The 19,234-nt window shown below is 42.2% G+C and overlaps 1 protein-coding gene across 6 annotated transcripts in view; it reads left to right on the top strand.

Moving 5' to 3' along the window:
• Znf462 (zinc finger protein 462) overlaps positions 1-19,234 on the top strand; it is a 133,128-nt gene that overhangs the window by 65,348 nt on the left and 48,546 nt on the right. For 3 of the 6 annotated variants that reach the window (XM_027403064.2, XM_027403069.2, XM_027403065.2), the window contains 4 exons: positions 1,923-1,994; positions 2,106-2,209; positions 5,077-5,195; positions 9,044-9,232. In XM_027403064.2, coding sequence (XP_027258865.1) covers positions 1,923-1,994; positions 2,106-2,209; positions 5,077-5,195; positions 9,044-9,232 — 484 coding nt within the window. The other 3 variants (XM_027403067.2, XM_035439875.1, XM_027403068.2) reach the window with 3 other exon arrangements.

The raw sequence follows: 19,234 nt of genomic DNA, 5'->3' as shown, positions 1-19,234 counted from the left end.
CCTCACTCATACTGTCATTAGGCAAATGACATGTGAAGTCCAGGAGAATCGGTATTTTTCTTCTTTCTAGGTGTTTTTAGGTGTGTAGGGGCATTGATCAAATATAAAATAAAAGCCTTTAAGACCTGTTTTTTTTCTGCAGCACCCTTCTTTCCGTGAGATGCAAGCCACTTTTTCCTTCCCCCTCCCACCTCACCTTTACTTGATCTGTTTTGAATATCATAATCCAAATAGCAGCTACTGTTTCAATAGCTAATTCTCCTTCTAGAATACAGTTAGTATTTCCCACTTCTGAACACAGAAATTAATTTAGGTTTCTGCCCTTTCCATCTGGATATTGGAATATATTTTTATTATTTGTTCTTTCTTGACCTTTGTGTCCTGTTTACTCTGAAGGTAAAGCTTATCTTTTCTTGAACACTGAACCCTTGTCTTTGATGAGAACACTGGCAACCCAGGGACAAAGGAGATAGCTTGTACTTTACTGTAGTGTGTCCCAAGCTTGCTTCCTAGATTGACACAAGAGAAAACTCAGTAATCCAAAAGAACTACTTCAAAAGCTGATGCCGTAAGAATCAGACTGCTCCTTAACTTTTGGAATTAACTACACATTACCCTTCATTTGGAGGTGGCATTTTTATCTGCAAGATAGAGGTAGGGAACAAAGATCTCTGCCCTACTTAATTTCCAAATGGCTGAAGGTTCTTTTTTTTTTTTTTTTTTTTTTTTTTGATTTTTCGAGACAGGGTTTCTCTGTGTAGTTTTGGAGCCTATCCTAGCACTCACTCTGGAGACCAAGCTGGCCTCGAAATCACAGAGATCCGCCTGCCTCTGCCTACCCAATGCTGAGATTAAAGGCGTGCACCACCAACACCCGGCTTGGCCCAGGGTTCTTAAATGGCTAGTGTCCTATTTACTGTTCTATTGCTGTGAAGAGATGCCATGAAACGTTAAAGCCCATCCCCAGTGACATACCTCCTCTAACAAGGCCACACCTACAGTAAGGACACACACTTCCTGAGCCTTCCTTCTCAAAACAGTTCATCAATTAGGACCAAGCATAAAAATATGAACCTACAGGGGCATTCACATTCAAACAACCTGTAATGGCCAGGACTACAACATTTAATGGGTTCAGGTGAGGGAATCTGCGGGCTAAATAAAGACAAGACAACGGGTCATTCTTGCAAGGAGAATGCCATTTATTTCAGAGGGGAGTAGACTTATATATCAACAGCAGCCACAGTGGAAATTTGCTCAGATCAAGGTCCATGTCCCCAAGCTCCCCCACCCCCACCCCCACCTCACACTCCCACAATGGGCGGATAGTTTGCATTCTTGCATGTAGGCCTAGGCGGAAGGAGGGAATAAGGAAGTGAACGCCTAGTCTCAAGGCGGACAGAGAACACCAAGGACACCCCTGCAGGGTCTCAACAGGAGCTCCTAGTCAGGAGGCAGGACAGCCAACCCCATAGACTTGTAGGCCGCCCAGCAGGATCCCAACACCACCACCACCAGACCATGCTTTTCCCCTCTCCTCTCTTCCCTTCCTCTCCCTTCTCCTCCTCTATCCCTTCAGCTCTCCTCCTTTCTTCTCAGAGCTATAATCCTAATCCAACTTTATTTTGGAATAGATGAGATCACAATTTAAAATTTCTTTTTAAGATTGGTAATGAGTGAACTATCTTCATTCAGACTGGGAAAACCCATACCACAACGTAAGTCTCCCCGAAACCAACACTGCTGTGGAAGAAATACCACTCAAACTTGCCCTTTATGGGAAGCCAGAGAGGCAGGAGAGAGAACGTTGGCAGGAAATGCTGATGAGCTAGGGAGAGTGATGGGAAAGGAAGAAAGCTGGGGTAATAATAATGAATATTTATTTTGTTGGTGGGGCATGTGTGTGTGTGTGGTTCTCTCAGCAGGAGGCTGAAGACCCTTCCCACTTGTTCCTGGATGGAATGGAAGCAGCTGGAGACGACAGTGGCACCCTGGTGGGCCGGGTGGATGGTGGACACTGCTTGCTTGATGGAATGTTGGAGGATGAAACCCGGCCGGGGGGATACCATTGCAGTCAATGTGACCGAGTCCTGATGTCCATGCAGGGGCTGCGTTCTCATGAGAGGAGCCACCTGGCCCTGGCCATGTTTACCCGAGAGGACAAGTACAGCTGCCAGTATTGCTCCTTTGTTTCTGCCTTCAGACACAAGTAAGTGACACTGGGTAGTCTGTCATTCTTATTAGGAGAAGATATTTTAGGGAAAGCAGCTAAGCTGCTGCAGGAGACAGACAAGACAGACAGATACTTGGATGAGTATGAAAGCTCAATGCATGATTCCTACCTGAGCTAAGGTATCCCCAAATATAGGGAGACTTTGACCTTCACTCTTACTTATAAAATGGCCCTAAGAGCAGTAGTGATGAGATGTCATTAGATGTAGTCAATGTGGGCATTTACAAATTGAGAAATTGTGGAATTGTGATAGTTTACCAGAGGGAAGATGTTTTTACTGCTAGAGCCACCTAATATTTAGCCAAGCTTAAGTATCATTTAAAGAAGTCAAGTTCTATTTGAAAGCTGAGGTGTTCAAGTGTGCAAATGAGTCCTGTAAACCTGTGTGACTCAAGAGTCATTGGTAGGTAGCAGGTTTATGGACGCTAAGGAGTTATTTGGGAACCAGTGAGGTGCAGGGGTGGGGAAAGGCACCTCTTGCCAAGCCTGGCAACCAGAGTTCAGTTCCTGAGACCCACAGGGAGAAGTCGGGAGAACGGACTTGTACAAGTGATGTCTGACTTTATGCATGCTGCGGCAGGTGCAGGGCAAAACACTGTCTCAGTCTCTGTTTGCTTTGTCTCTGTCTCTCTTTTACAAATTGCTAAAAGTCTGGGGAGTCTAAGAAGCAGGAATGTTCCATGTCCCATTGCTCACCACAGCTTTGAAAGTGGGAACTTGGGGTGGTGAGAAGGGAGCGTGGTTCTGAGATGAGTAAACTTTTGAGAAGAGTGAACTTTCTATCACATAAATATTCCTCTTCTTAGGGATGGCAGAATATTGAAGGTAGCTAGCTTACTGTTTCTTTCTGCTGTAATTGAAAATGAGTGAGGTTTGTTTGTGTCGATGAGAAAAAGTACTGATGAAACTACTGAAAGCAGGAGGAGACCATGTTTCTCTGGAGAGTAGAATAGATGACATACCTTTTATTGTGATCCAGAGCCTAACATCTGATCCATACTGCAGCATTAAAACTGGCATTCTTTTCAGTTCCTTAAGTATTAAAGCAACTGTGCGATGCACATAGGCCCTCAGTAAGTTATTCTGAATAAAAGAATAATTTATGCTGGCACTACCTCTTAGGAAAATATGAAGATAAGCAGGATACAATTGGCTTATGAAAAAGAAAACATCAACAAAATATGACTGGGCAAGATAAAGTACACTTTTTAAAAAGATTTCAATGAAGTGCTGTGAAATTTATTTCGTTATGTTTTAAATTTTTATTTAGTTTTATTTCATGTGCATTGGTGTTTTTGCCTGCATGTATGTCTGTGTGAGGGTGTTGGATTCCCAGGAACTGGAGTTACAGACAGTTGTGAGCTGTCTTGTGGGTGCTGGGAATTGAACCTGGGTTCTCTGGAAGAGCAGCCAGTGCTCTTAACCACTGAACCATCTTCCCAGCCCCAAGTGCTGTGAAATTTAACAAAGGACAATGCACCTTCTGCTTGGGGAGTGTTAGGAGGGTTTCATAGATTATGGATATTGAGTCGAGTCTTACCATGGGAAGATGGAGCCTGAAGTCAGGGTAAGGAGAATAGAGGGTCCAAGGTGAAGCGGATGTCAGCCTCACTGTGGCCTAGCTGGTGGTTTGGTTTAAATAGCCTTAACTTATGTGAAAACATAGAGTGGAAGTTACCTCCTGGCTACCTAAATAGACGTCTATTAGAATGTCTTTAAATGCCAGGAATTAGTGCATTATAATTACAGTACTGGCAAAAGGAAGAGTCTGGAATGAGTAACATATTCGTAATTACTAACAATTATTGCACCTGCTGATATAGCGGGCACTGTCTTAAGTATCTTCAATTATTACCTCTTTATATTTACAAAACAGGCCGATGAGCTCTGGCCCCGTTATTATCTCCATATTATAGATGGGAAGAGTGAGGCCTAAAGAAACTAAATAGTTTTCCTGAGGCCACATAGCTCATAAGTAGTAAATAGCTGGGATTCTGTCTCAGGCAGTCTGACTGTAGTTCAGCCAGCCTTGACTTTGGTTGGCTGAGCGAATGGCAGGGCCATGTACGGAAATGAGGAGAGTTAGCTTTGTAGGAAAGTATGCTGGGTTTGTGTCGCCTGTGCTGAGTGTAAGCTAGCTAACCGACATCCAGAGGGAGCTGCCCGGAGGCAGTTGGTACCGTAGCAGTGGAGCTCAGAGAGCATTTCAGGTTTCAATGGTAAGCAGCAACACTGCCACATGAGTCATTGAGAATGGAATGTAGTTCTCTGGGGTACTGTACAAATGAGAACATCCCACACCTTGCTGGTTAGATGTATTAATTTTCAGACTAATAATTATTAAGAAGTGCTAGGGGTTAATCCTAATTAAGTCATGTCCTCATAAACTGCTTCTGGGAAGACTGATGTGAGGCAACTGTAGTTGTATTCATGGGAGGGCGTTTCCGGCCCACCCCTTCCTTGCACACACGATTCCTTGAAACACGCTTGTACTCCCTCCCTCCCTCTCTCTCCTTTCATGCAGCTATCCTAGAACTTACCATGTAGCCAAGGCTGGTCTTGAACTCCTGATGTTCCTGCCTCTACCTTCCAAGTACTAGGATCACAGTTATATGCTAGCATACTGGACTTCTAGAAAGCTCCTTTAATCTCTTCCTCCAGATTCTCTTCCTCTTAAGGTTCCTCTCACAACTTGGCCTTGTTATTTCTTTATTGGTTATGGTGCCCATTGTCACTAGAAACAACAGGGAAGACTTGGAACGGTTTAAAATTCTGCTGTTTAGATGAGCAGTGGGAAAATATTTCTGGTTTTTAATCCCAGTTTCCTTTTCTTCCATCTCAAGCTTGGACCGTCACATGCAGACCCATCATGGACACCACAAACCGTTCCGCTGCAAACTCTGCTCTTTCAAGTCCTCCTACAACAGCCGGCTGAAGACACATATCCTCAAAGCCCATGCTGGTGAGTTGGTATTTGTGGTATACTTCTTCGGCACTCTCTTGAGTTGGCTACCCCATGGCCTTGAGTGAAATGTAAAGTCTCCTGGAATATTTATTCTTGGGATGGTTGCATGTTCAGTTTTAAAGAGAATGCAAAATTAAATTTCATTCATAAAACCATAGTAATCACCAATGTTTTGTTTGGTTGATGCTACCAATAGCTTAGAATGCAATGTTTTGTGTTTAAAAGAAATGTCTGAATTACCTTGGCTTAATCCTGGAATTATTTTAAAAAAAAATGATACCCACTAAAGCTAACTAACATCTCAGATAGAAGATAAACTAACAGAAAACTCAGGAAGCATGAGGTTTCTCGGGAGATGCCCTTAGGTAAGCCATGTTCTTTTACTTGAGTGACGCATGTCCAGGAGCTGTGCTGTCTCTGTCACTGCATGGTATTCGTCCCAGGCTGTGCACTAAGCTGTGACAGCCATCATCGTTTTCATTCCTACAACATTCCAAAGGGGCGGGTGTTATGTGATTCTCTCTGTGCCTTTTGGAGCACTTTACTCTGGACCGTCTTACAGAAGCTGCCCAGAGCCTGGTTCTTCACTTTTGCCACCCACTCATAACCCGTGTCTTTTCATCTGCTTCACGAGCATTGGACCTGATGAGCTGTTTTAGTGCCATGAAACTGCTTAGCTCCACTAGGGATCAGAGTTGGAGCAAGGAGATTAGCCATGGGGCCTTGTTTCTGATAGTTCTTAGGTCTCTGGGAAACTTATAAAGTCCAAGGAATAAGTAACTTCAGCATTAACCATGCTTTTTAAAAACTCATGTATTTTGTAAATTATTCAGCAGGGACAGCATCCTGGTGAGCTGTTCTTATTGACTTCTGCCTTGTCAAAAAAGCATTTTCACCGGTTGGGGGGCTGGGTGAGTGCTTTGGCCCAGGTGAAGGTCTTTGAACAATCGAGATGAGAAAACCCAGTGCATGTTCCTAGAGCTGATTAAGCTGGCTAGCCTCCCTGTGTTCAATAGTTGGCCTGAAGAAATATCCAGCAAGAAAGTAAAAGCAATGTAATTCTGCTCTGAGTACACTATAGGAGCTTGGTCACTGATGTGGCTCTGAGCCACTGAGAGATCCTTGGCTTGGAGAAAGCTATATGTTTGCTGTAAGTCTCTTGATTTATCTATCCTCAGTTGGTTGTTTTGTTTATTTTTATTGGTGTCTATAGATAGGATCTTGCTATATAGCTCAGGCTAACTTGAACTCATGTTTAGCCCAGGCTAGTCTCCAACTTGCAGTAGCCCTCCTGTCTCAGTCACCAGACTCCTGGGATTACAAGCATGTGATTTCATAAATCTGTTGTGATTTAGAGCTAAGCGGTATCCTGGACCAAGCAGATAACCTGGATTTGACTCTTAGGTTGTGAGACAGACTCAGCTACCTAGTAAGAGTCATGTAGCCAAATTCACATTACCACGAGGGGCTGAAGAGATGGCTTCGTGGTTATTGCTCTTCAAGAGGGCGTGAGCTGGGTTCTCAGTTACCACAGTGTGAGGCTCACAAACACTTGTAATTCCAGTTCTAGGGTATCCAACATTCTCTGGCCTCAGTGGGCACATATATGTGTGGTGCACATAAATTAAGTCACACATATATACATATAAATAAGAATAAATAAATGAACCCTTAAAAACTGAATGAGGAGCTGGACAGTGGTGGCACATGCCTTTAATCCCAGCACTAGGGAGACAGAGGCAGGCAGATCTCAGTGAATTAAGGTTAGCCTGGTCTACAAAGCTACCCAGAGAAACCCAGTCTCAAAAAACAAACAAACAAAACAAAAAAAGGTACTAACAAACACAAATAAACAGCAACAGAAAATAAAGAGGACAGTGATGTCTCTGGGTTTTAAGTTTAATCTTAAAAACTGGCGCAAGAATTTAATCCCAGAACTCGGGAGGCAGGCGGATCTCTGTGAGTTTGAGTCCAGCCTGGTCTCCAGAGCGAGTGCCAGGATAGGCTCCAAAGCTATACAGAGAAACCCTGTCTCGGAAAAAAAAAAAAACATTTAAGTAGCCAGCAGGGGACACATCTGTAGTTCTTGGGTTTGGGCAACTGAAGCAGGGGATTCCCTGAACCCAGGAGTTTGAGCCAAGCTTGGCAACATAGCAACATATGACTTTTAAGAAAATACATTCGAAAGTGCATATTTATTGAAGGAAATTTTAAAACAAAAGGAATCTATTTAATCATCCATAATGTTATCATATAAAGGGTACTGTTAATTTTTGATAACTTCCTGTCAACTGTTTTCTCTATAATTATTTTCCACGGTTATGATTATAATGTCTGTAAAGTATGTTTTATGTTTCAATTCATTCTTAATTTTCTGATTTAATACAAGTTCTCAAGAATATACTTTAATGGTGGTTACTCAAGGATATACCTACATTTGTCTAATTGTTTTCTTTTGTTTCAAAATCTAGGTTGTTTCATATCTTTCCAGCATGTGTAATTTTTTTCATCAGTTTGTTTATTTACATTCTGTGTGTGTGTGTGTGTGTGTGTGTGTGTGTGTGTGTGTGTGTGTGTGTGTGTGTAAGTCAGACTTCTTGCAGGAAGTCAGTTCTTTCTACCATGTAGGTTCCAGAATTGTAACTTGGGTCATGAGCCTTGCCCTCACGTGCCTTTACCCACTGAGCCACCTTGCCAATTTATAAATAATACTAATCTCCAAATAAAATTTTCTCTGTATTAAGGGTGTATCCCTCCTCCCCCTCCCTCCTTCCTCCTTTCCTCCCTCCCTTTCTCCTTGTCTCCCTTCCTTGCTCATTAGGATTTTTGTGACAGTATCTTGCTATTGCAGCCAGGCTATACTCAAATTCAATCTTCTTTCTTTAACTCAAATGCTTGGGTTATGGGTGTGAACCCCTATGCCTGGCTTGTAAGCTATTTTCTTAGTAGACACTCTCAGGGATAGGATTATTAGATTGGGAGCCAAATTGCTTTGTTGTTACTCTAAATAAGTTTGATTTCTGGTTTGATCAGACTAGTGTATATCTGTCCAATATCAGACAAACTCACTGACAACCTTGATTCTTAAAATGTAATGAACTTGAAAGTTTGTTTATAGCAAAGGCAAGCCACATTCTTGTCTTAATTTGATCATGGCTTTCTGTGCTGTATTTCAGTTCTAATGTATTATTTGTTGAATGCTGAAAACAATATCCATGTTCCCCTTCTCACTTAGGTTTAACACATATAATTCTCCCTCCCCCAAAAATGTTCCATTTCTATACTGTTGATTAGATAGAAAATGGGGTTTCATGATGAGCTTGCCCTCAGCCCCAAATGTATAAGGGGAAAAAATGGTTAAGAATGTGTCAGATGAGGAGGTATATAGTTCAGCAGAATTAAATATTGGAATTAACACAATAGCTATCCCATGGAGGGACAGAATGCTTGGGAAAACCACTGAGATAAAGAATTAAACATTATTTTCTGTGGTTGACTGAAACCTGCTGTGATCGCTTTTTAGTGTGGAGATGGAAGAAGAGATTTAACCCTTTCTAAATTAGGTGGCAAAATGAGGGAGAACCATCCCAAAGCTGCACTACTATAGGTAGAACAGGACCTATATGGGGACAGGTGACTTTACCATGGAGCTTGTCAGGGCTTCTTTTTTAGGACCTGTGGTTGTGAGAATGGGCGGGGAATTGTCCTGGGAGGGTTTCTAGACCAAGCACCCTTAGAACACATACATCTCTAGAGTGAGCCCATTAACGCTGTGGATTTGCTTTCTAGCCCTCTTTCTCCTGACTCCCACCTTTCCTTTCTACCTCACCACCATCTCCTTCTAGGTGAACATGCCTACAAGTGTTCTTGGTGCTCATTTTCCACCATGACAATCAGCCAGTTGAAGGAACACTCACTCAAGGTCCACGGAAAAGCCCTGACCCTTCCCCGGCCACGGATTGTCAGTCTCCTCTCCTCACATGCCCACCACTCTCAAAAGACTACCCCAGCTGAAGAAGTGGAAGACTCCAATGGTAAGAATGGGTTCTCAAGATGGAATCAACTATGTAGGATGGGGTGAGCTGGGATTAATTATTTTTTTTCTAGAGGAAATTCTTATTGAAAATATGATGGTTCAAATGAAGGAAAGGGTACGAAAACTCGAGGTGGGGAGAGGTGCAGACTCCCATGTTTTCATGATGCCCTGGTAATAATGTCCATGGATACAAGTGAAGCATCATGATGGGTAGGATGCGCCGGTGTTGGATTCTTCCATGGTAGATTCTAGTGAGATGAGAATGGAATACAAGACAGATCATCTGTTGTTTCTATGACTATCTTGTCATAGAAAGTGTGCTGTGAGGTGTGTGGAGTGTCAATTGTGTAAGTTAACCAAAGCTCAGAATAGAAGGGAAGAGTGAATGAAGGGGGCACTCATATCAGAGTGGATCACATGATACATTAGGGGTGACAGTGTTTTCTTATAGTTGAAGTATGTCAAGGATATTAGTTGGGAAATGGGGTTAGAACTGCCTTGCTTTGTTTCATAGCTTTGAAAGACAGGCAGGAAGATGTGGAGCGATGTGCTCACTGGCACTGTGCCCAAAGCATGTCTTGACTTGGAGCCATTCAGTCAGCATGGCATCAGGAGCAAAGGGACAGCTTCTTGTTTTGATCAGACCTGGAAACAGACAGGGTTGACCAATCAGCTTGTCCAGAGTGTCTGTGGGAGGAGCTCCTCAATGGAGAAATGGAGAGTCTAGGAGACCCTGAAGCTCCTCCCTGCTCCTCTGATGCATGATACCTTCAGCAGCATGTCTGAGCCAGTAACTGTTGTGAGCTACAGTTCTCCCAGCTTAGGGAGGCCTTTCTCCGAGCATCTACCATTCCATCCTTGGGAGGAGCTCAGTAGATGGAAAGTGGAGCAGAGACCTGGATTCCATCCATCTCCCTCTGGCAGTCCTGTTTCCCTAGGCAGTCTTAGTTTCTATTCCTGTATATGAGGTTGAATAATGATATACGCAAGCCTCAGCTGCTTGTCCTGAGAGATTAATGAGACAAGGTGCACGTGTAAAATGCCTGCTGTAATGTCTGACACACAGGAAGTATCGGGTGACTAGCAATTTTATTTCTGTGATTTTCATCTTTTGGCCGTGGTTGTGTTCTTTGGGACCATTTATGGCAAGTGTGGATTTGAGTTTTTCATTCGCATGAGGGCTTAAATCTAGAGGTTCTTCAAGATGACCTGAGACTCTTAATAGCCCAACTTGCCAACAGAAACAAATTCTCAGGTTATCAAAACAGTAATTAATGATCTATATTCGTGAAGTCTGTAAAGAGGAGGGAACAGAGAGGTGAGCCCTGAATCCAAAATTAAAATAAAAGTAGAAGCCTGAGTGTCAGATAGCACTGAGAACCTAAGAACTTCTGACAAGGACATTTCTTCTGTGCTGATGAGGGACTGAGCACCCCCACAACCGTGGTTGAAACTGCAGAAGGAAGCCTGCGCTGTTGAGTCTTCACACCTGTGTGGTGTGAGAGTGCACACAAGAGAGTAAAGAAATAACCCCCTTACACCCTCAGAGTTTGTTCCCTGGGTATGTGGGGGTTGTAGTATATCAGAGGGCAAAATAAATTTGAACATAAATTGTGTTTTTTATTAATGTAAATTTTAATTAATTGGTTTTTCTTTTAATCTGAAATGCAAGCTATACTCATACAGCCATTTGGGTGAAATGGATTCACTTAAATACTATTCCCAGTAAAGCCTTTTCCTGGGACAGTTCATTCAATATCAACTCCTCCTTTGTCTCCCCTGCAAGTTTGGTCTCAGTCCCAGGATAAGGGGGTCCCATGGACTGCTCACTCATTCTTTTCCATCTTGGCTAAAAAGAGCTGGGACATGCCAACTCTGTGAACCTGTATTGGTTACAAGCTGGTCTAGGCACAGACAAACCCTAAATAAATGCAAGGCTGTTCTGGCCCACCACTACCAGGAAATGAAATGCTTAGATGACACCAGCACACACATTTGAAGCCTAACTTTGTTTTGGAGGGGGCGGGGAATGTCAGAGTCTTAGAAGCTGGACTGTGGAGAGGGGTGGATTTCTCAACAACATGGCAACCTGACATTGAGTGACTATAGCAGGCAGCCGCAGGAAGATAATTTCCTATATGCAGTGCCACTTTCTGTTTTCTGTCTGAAGAAAGGACACATTTGCTGTGAAAGCTCTAGGTGGTAACCATTTGCTGAGACCCACACAAACTCCATGGCCCTGTACTATTTTTAGCATATATAAATAACGCATATCCAGGGACCAGCCACGATTAGTTTAATTTGATGACAAAAAAGTTGATTAGGAGGTAGGGGGGAACAGAAAGGAGGCATCAAATAGGCTGTTCTCATGAAGGAATAATTATGCAGAAAGAATAATTAATAGTTTATGCATTCAATAAGTGTTTTCTTAAAGCCCCTCTTTAGATCTCACATTGTTTAGCATGGCCAGGAATGACTTAGAAGGCCCACGCTAGGAGGACTATTTGCCAGGGAGCTCATGGTGGATTCCTAGAAACAGCTCAGTCTGGGAGGATGGAAAAACAGCTGTGGGCCTAGACAGTAGCCTGTAAATCATGCTCTGAATGGTGTTTGAAACACACATGTGAAATCCAATTGCACATTTTAATAGGGAGAAGCTGTGGGGCTATTGGCTCTCATTTAGGGTTTCCCACACTGCAGATGCCAGGACACTGTGAACACACGAACCAAAAATGTGTTGCAGGCCTAGGGGAGTGGAGATCCATAAACCCAGGGAAATGGCCAGTATGTCCTTGGCTATCTAAATCCCTAGTGAGCGATGAGAGTAAAATAAGTTGACATGCTCACTGCTGTTTTGCAGTGGGCAAATGCTTGCTATCTTGAGAACAAGCCATTTCTTTCTGGCAGAGGGAAGCAGTCCAGAGGGGAGGTTATGTCTAGGCTCTTCTCAATCCTAACCCAGAGGGATGAACTAAAGGAGTGGGGAGGGAAGCTGAGAGAGTAAAACTGGGAGGGAGAGGGCAGCTCTCACCCCCAGCTGCCTGGCCACACACCTGTTCTGAGCTTCAACAGGGCTCTTGGGCTCGGAGCTGTCAGCCTTGACATGTTTCAAGAATCCTCTAAATACTGTGTATGATCAGTTGTTGGGAAGAAAAGTGACGGCCTCGTGGTATTGGTTTTGTGTATTGGATAATGGCAAATGGCACTCACTCGCTATTCAAAACAATGCATTAAGGGGAGACAGTAAGGTTGTCAACAAAGGGAAGTGTTCCACAGGGATGTGTTTACTGTGTTCCTTCTCCTGCCATATAAAATATAGGACTGGCTTTAATCAGGCTGTTTCCAAGTCTCCGCTTTCAGTCCAGAGAAGTCCGTACAGGCACAGCTATAAAATAACAAAGAAAGTAGGCCAATGGAGTTTAGCCATGAGGTTTGTTTAGGCCTGAGAAGCTGCACAAGACATGAGCAATGGATATGTAATTGGAAATTCAGCCATGTCCTGACTTTTTCCTCCTTGAATTTCCCCTGGCCAAAACCAACCAAGCAAGCAAACAAATGATTTCTTCTGCCTATCCAGTTCTGCCATATGAAATTGCTTGTTTTAGGAATTAGCTGCCATGAGACTGTTTAAATAAAAGGTAGTCACTAAGACTGGGGGGGGGGGTCAGTGAGCTTTCCACCTTGACACCTAGTTAGCAGCCCTGAGAAAAACACAAAGAACTCTTAGTCATAATACCCCTCCAATATAGAAGTCTTTGATTTTGTGAATTCATAAAAAAATATAATGAGCTATGTGGGTTTTTTTAGGTTTTGGTAATTTTGAGGTAACAGGAAAATGTAAGGAGCAGTGTGATTTGTTTGTTTTGTTTGTTTTTTAAGACAGGCTGGTCTGAACCTGCTATGTATCACAGGCTGCCCTCAAACTTACAGATATCTGGCTGCCTCAACTTCTGGGTATTAGAATCATGGGTATCTGCTACTGTTCCTGGTTACTCAGTGATTTTGTTGTTGTTGTTATAACTTTTTTAGTTGCCTTCTAAAATTGATTTTATTTATTTATTATGTATATAACATTCTGCTTCCAAATATATTTGCACATCAGAAGAGGGCACCAGATCTCATAACGGATGGTTGTGAGCCACCATGTGGTTGCTGAGAATTGAACTCAGGACCTCTGGAAGAGCAGTCGGTGGTCTTAACCTCTGCACCATCTCTTCAGCCCCTTTAGTTGCCTTTTTAAAACTCTAGATTATAGAGTAGTGACAAAGACTTTTTTTTAACCAGGCATATCTTCTCCACATCTGAAAAATGACAGTCCTCTACAGTTGACTTCAGTCATTCTTTCCCCATTGCGGAATGCCTTCTCTAACCAATTCAGATGTTACTTCCCGTCTCTGTAGCTGCAACCTTCTTCCTCCCTGCCCACACCTGTTGAATAATCTTTGCAGAGCATGTGGAAGGATTCTCTCCTTGATCGTGTCTTTCTATAGGTTTATGACTTTTCCTCCCTTTGAAGCATGTTTTTAAACTCTCTGGACCCTGCCATGATTTTTATCGCTTCTGTCCCTTACCTTCGGGCTGTATTTGTACTTGCGGATATATACCATGGTTCTGTCCCTATTCTAAATGGGACAGTCAGGCAGGTATTTGCAGTGTTCTTGTAACTGGTGTCTTGGAAACTTCCTAATTTTCAACTCAGTTCACTGTACTGAATCCACAGAGCTAAGTGACCCAGTGTTAAGTTTATATCCATTTAAGAGAGATGCTCAAAAGGCACCAATGTGAAGATGACGCCTTGGGGACTGTTCTCACAGAGAGTTTCTGATGCAACTATCCTGCCATAGTGAACAGATCTGCCATCACATAGCATTTGAAATATTGCCATTACTCTTTATGTGAGATCATCTGTGTCGCAGGGAAACTGAAGGTTGAGATGGTTGTCTCAAGAAGGTAGAAATGTGGTAGAGCTGGAGAAAGATGGGTATTGCTAGAAGGTTGCCAGGTAATGGAGCTGCCTCTTGGAGTCAGTGTATACAGTTGCCCTTTCAGTGGATGGTTTATTTTCTGTGTCTCTGAGCATATAATGTTTTGGGAAAAAATGAAATCCAAACTCAAAGATGCTATGTAGAATGAAGGAGACTCATTGATGAGTAGGACTTTTATTTTCCCTGAAGAATTGTCCCACCAGGCTGCTAATATGAAATGATGTAATGGCTATATGATACTCATTGGTGCAGTTCATCTTGGTCAACTTGATTAATGTATGGAATATTCCAAGGTGTCAAATGCAAGACATTGGAGAAAGCCTTAAAAACGCTAGTGTGTGTGTTACATGTGAGTAAACACACGAGGAGAATAGTGTTGAGGCTATCTGTAAACTATCAACTCATTTAGCCTTGACTGTGGTGATACTTGATACCTAAAAATTGAGATCTGGGATGGCTGCTTTGTGAGGAGAAGCTTTTCAGATCTCTAAATAGGTCAGACATAAAATTCAACCTTTGAGACGATCCAATTAGTTGCTAGGGCGTCAGACCTTCCACGAAGGTTCCAATTGCAATCAGATTTCTCTTGGGGTGAAAAAAAAGAGAAGTGGTTTCTCTAAAAATGACAGTAATGAAATGGAGACTTTTGTGTGAATAACTGTAAGATACAAAGATTTACATTGTTTATAGCACATGAAATATAATACATAATTTTAATTGCTTGACTGTAATTTTTAGTAGGTTCAGCTGGTCTTAGAATTACCTGACCAGACATTACTAACCTTCCCTCTTTGTCACCAGAATTTTTTCATAAAATGCAGTCTGGGTTTTATTTTATGCTTATTATGAAGAATGATGGTTCTACTGTGTTGGCTCCCAAAAGCAAAGTGGTGGCAAAGACTCTAGTTTGCACTCTGTGTGTCTCCAGAGAATAAGTTACAAGAACTGGCATGAGTGGCATAGAGGAACCCTCCGTCTTAATGATCATCTTGAACTTGATCTTGTGATAGACTCGTCCAAGGAAACCCACCTGCCTGGGATTTGGAACTTGGAATGTTTTTTAATTGATTGAGTTTCTTACATTTACACAGTGAATTTTAATGTTTTTGAGTCAGCCACATTTTTGTGTGTGAAGAATTAGATAACATTAGACTTTCCATGTCCTGGGAACCTGGTCAACTAGTCTGTCTCCCTCTCTACAACCCAACAGAGACATTTGGTCATCAGAAATATAAATCATTTGTTACCGAACAAACTCATAGTGACTTCCAAGCCACAATGGAGTTTGCTACATAATTCCGAGTGTGTCTTTGGTAGCTTTGGTGACTAGTTGGAGACTTACCTTCTGACTTCCAAACTCAGAGGAATATGGCTTAGTACAGTGGTTCTCAACCCCCCTAATGCTGTGACCCTTCAGTACAGCTCTTCATGTTGTGGTGACCCTAACCATGGAAATTATTTTTGTTGCTACTTCTTAACTGTAAATTTGCTACTGGTATGAATCATAATGTAAATATCTGTGGTTTCTGATGGTCTTGGGCAACCCCGGTGAAAGGCTCATTGGACCTCCCCCCCTCCACAGGAAGACCCACAGGATGAGAACTGGGTAGGAAATACATTCAGTTATTCCTCCAATCATCTAGAATAATATTTATTCTTTTTTGAAAGGAAAAAAATCCCATTCCATATTTTGTCTACTCTGATTTTTCTGTCACAGGAGCCAAAATTTGATGTTTTACTTTGATTTTATCTAACTAAAAGCTCTTCAAGTTGTCCTGAGACTTACGTGGCCCGGAAGCACCATCCTCTTTCAATTAAGGCTGTTTATGAGATAATTTCACCCATGCCTCAGAAAGGGTATGGAATCTGGGAAGAACAATGGGAACAGACTGATTCAGGGGGAAAGCAGCATGGCAGCATTGCTGGGGTGAAGGATATGTGCTGAGAAAGACTGCCTTGTGAAAAGAATTTTTTAAAGGACGCATTTGATAACAAGTTTTGGAAACCACTATTATTCATTTTTGTTTTTTGTTTTTTATCTAAGTTTTAATGGTGTGACTAAGAAAGCACGCCGTAGTAATGTGTACATTTTCTTAAGTCATCCAGAATCCTTTACCATAGCCTACAGAAAAATTCCAGTGGTGATGGTGATGCTTCAACAAAAATAGAGAGATAAGGAAAAGTCAGGGTGGCAAGAGAGGTGAGATTTCAGGTAGAGGATGCATTTATTTTCTTCTGGACTCTGTCCCTTGTTGCTGAGGCCCAGGGAGGAATCATTCTGGCCTCCTGGCTCTAATCCTTTTGTAGGCTCCTCCCAGGGAGGTGTCTGACCCAAGGGTAGGGCCCAGCTTAAGTTTCATATACCAACATTCTGCTCCTGAGGAGCCTGCTCCTCTGCTTGGTTCTCCAGCTTCCTTGGGGACACACAATATTCTTAGATGAATCTCACAAGCCAGTCCCCTTACATCATCTTTTATTTTCACGCACTGCGAGTTCTCCACCACAACTGCAGTGCAAGCCACACTAAGACGTCAGACCTTCCAAACCCTTAATCTAGTTCTTAGTTTTTAGCATTGCTAGTGATTTTCTCCCTTTGGGCCAGAGGGAAAGTCATCCATTGTGGTTTCTATAAGGACTCTGCATGTCTCCTTGTTTGCTTCCTAAGTGATTGAAAATAATCATTTTTTATTGACCTAACTCTGCTGATTGCTTTAAATTGATCATCTGCCTTAATATGTCTCAGGAATGTGAGGTTCAAATGATTAATTCGATTTTATAAGAAGGAAACTGAAGTCCTGAGGGCGGACAAGATGAGTTAGAAAAAAAAATCACAAAACCTAGATGTGCTGGAGTTTGGTTTCACACCTTAAATCCAAAGCCCATGCTTGTCTTTGTTTACCTTTTGCCTGATCTAGGTTTAACAGTAAAAACTGACCATCTAGGCATGACATGGACTAGTATAGCAAACCTCTTCTTGTATGCTTGGGGGCTCTAGAATCTTCTGAAGGAAACCAGAGGTGTGGTATTACTAATTGATATTTAGAGCTTAAGTTACTAGACATGCAGGTAGTATTAAGTTAAAGGACCAGAACTATGAAGTGAGAAGTTGTATTTCTAGCTTTTACTGGCTCGTCACTATGGAAAGGAGATGGAGCTTATGCTAGGATTGGGTTGCAAGGACCAGTCTAGCTGGAGGAAGTGTGTGGTGTGAGTGGGAGAATAGAAGTGCAGACCAGTGGGGGATTTTTATGCAGGGGGAAGGACCATGGATTTGTTAAGGAACAGACTGAATAGGAAAGACCAACAGCAGGGGAGGCTGGTTCCTGTGGAAAATGCTCAATATTTCTGAGCAGTAAGTCTGTTTCTGTCTCTTCAGGAATGAGAATGCATTAAAAATCATCAGGAGGGGACTGGAGAGATGGCTCAGTGGTTAAGATCATTCGCTCCTTTAGAGAGTACCAGAGTTCAGATCCTAATACCTGTGTCAGGCAGTGCACAACCACATGTAACATCAGTTCCAAGAGGTCCGATACCCTTTTCTGGCCTCCATGAGCATAGCCCAATGTGCTCATACATGCACACAGATGCCTACATACACAATTAAAAAAAATAATAACCCTAAGAGAAAGAGTGATGGGCCACAGTCATCCTTTTGATGTGGCTACATAAAATTTCCTCCTCTGTTTGCAACATTTTTACCAACTTGTGATTAGAGACCTGTTTCATGCATAACATACTTTGCTGGGGTCACCTGTGAACTAGTCCCTCCCTACCCAGCAAAAAAGCGCTACTAATAGTTCACTGTGGTGCCATCTCCACATTTGTTCTGTGAAGAGACTAAACAACAAAACAGAACAAAAAAACCAGAAGTTATTTTATCATTTTAATCATTCTTTTTTTAAGAACTAGAACCATACATAGCAAACGAGTTTTCCCTTTGGTGATTTTGTTCTCCTTTGATGTGTCCGATCACCTGATGAACCATCTACATATACATTTGAAATATGAGAATCATCCACTTCTAAAGATAAGCAAGTCCAAAGCATCCTTTCTAAACAAGAAACGCTGAGTAGTTAAAGCCTTCCATTTTTGTTTTCACATGTATGGTGCATGTATGACATTTTACATGTATGATATCATATATATAAGTATATAAGTATAAGTATATCATATATACTTAAGGCAGGATTCTCAGAATCATACAAGACTTTTGAAGTTTGCTAATCAGAAGTTAATTTCATTTTCAGGGTCTCTCATTCTCCCCTCCCCCAGTACTTCAACCGGGCCCATGTCCCTGCTATTTTCTTGAGGCTTAATGCGTTTTAAAATGTAGCAAATTGGTCTATAAGTTAAGTGACAAAATCAAGATTACAGACTGTCTAGACTGTTTAGAGTAATGTGTTGAAAGTGAGATTTTGCCAGGGGGATAAATACAAAGTATGTTTGATAGCTTTTGACCCTTATAGTCACTTCCATTTCTTGACTTGCCAAATATCTGTGTAATTATCAGCTACCATATCTGTCTCTCTGACTACAAACTGTGTGCTATCCGAGGTCAAGGACTGCTTCCTATTTTTTTCCAGAGGCCTAGTACTTGGCAGGACATTCAATAAATATTTCTTAAATTGACTTGAATTAGAGATGCAAAAGGAATCGTAGACAAAGAAAGCCAGTGAAGCAACAGCTATCTTCTGAAAAGGCCTGGGGATTTTCATAAGCTCACCAGAGCGTTCAGAAGCTACCATGAACTGGGGAGTATCTGGAAGTGCTGCTCAGGTCTGGCTGTGTGTGTCCCAGGATGTACCAGCTTCCAGGGCTGCAAAGTTCTCCAGTCACACCTTCCTCTGAGTTAACTGACTTCTGCAACTTCTGCCCACACTGGCGCTACCACATATGTTTCTTTATGTTGTGTGTGTGTGTGTGTGTGTGTGTGTGTGTGTGTGTGTGTGTGTGTGTGTGTGTGTGTGTAAGAGAGAGAGGGAGGGTGGGAGGGATCATGTTAGAGGACAACTTGG

The sequence above is a fragment of the Cricetulus griseus genome, chromosome 2 (assembly GCF_003668045.3).
Source record: "Cricetulus griseus strain 17A/GY chromosome 2, alternate assembly CriGri-PICRH-1.0, whole genome shotgun sequence".
Classification (NCBI taxonomy): Eukaryota; Metazoa; Chordata; class Mammalia; order Rodentia; family Cricetidae; genus Cricetulus; species Cricetulus griseus.
The sequence above is the reverse complement of the archived record's forward strand: the minus strand, read 5'-3'. Positions and strand labels throughout refer to the sequence as shown.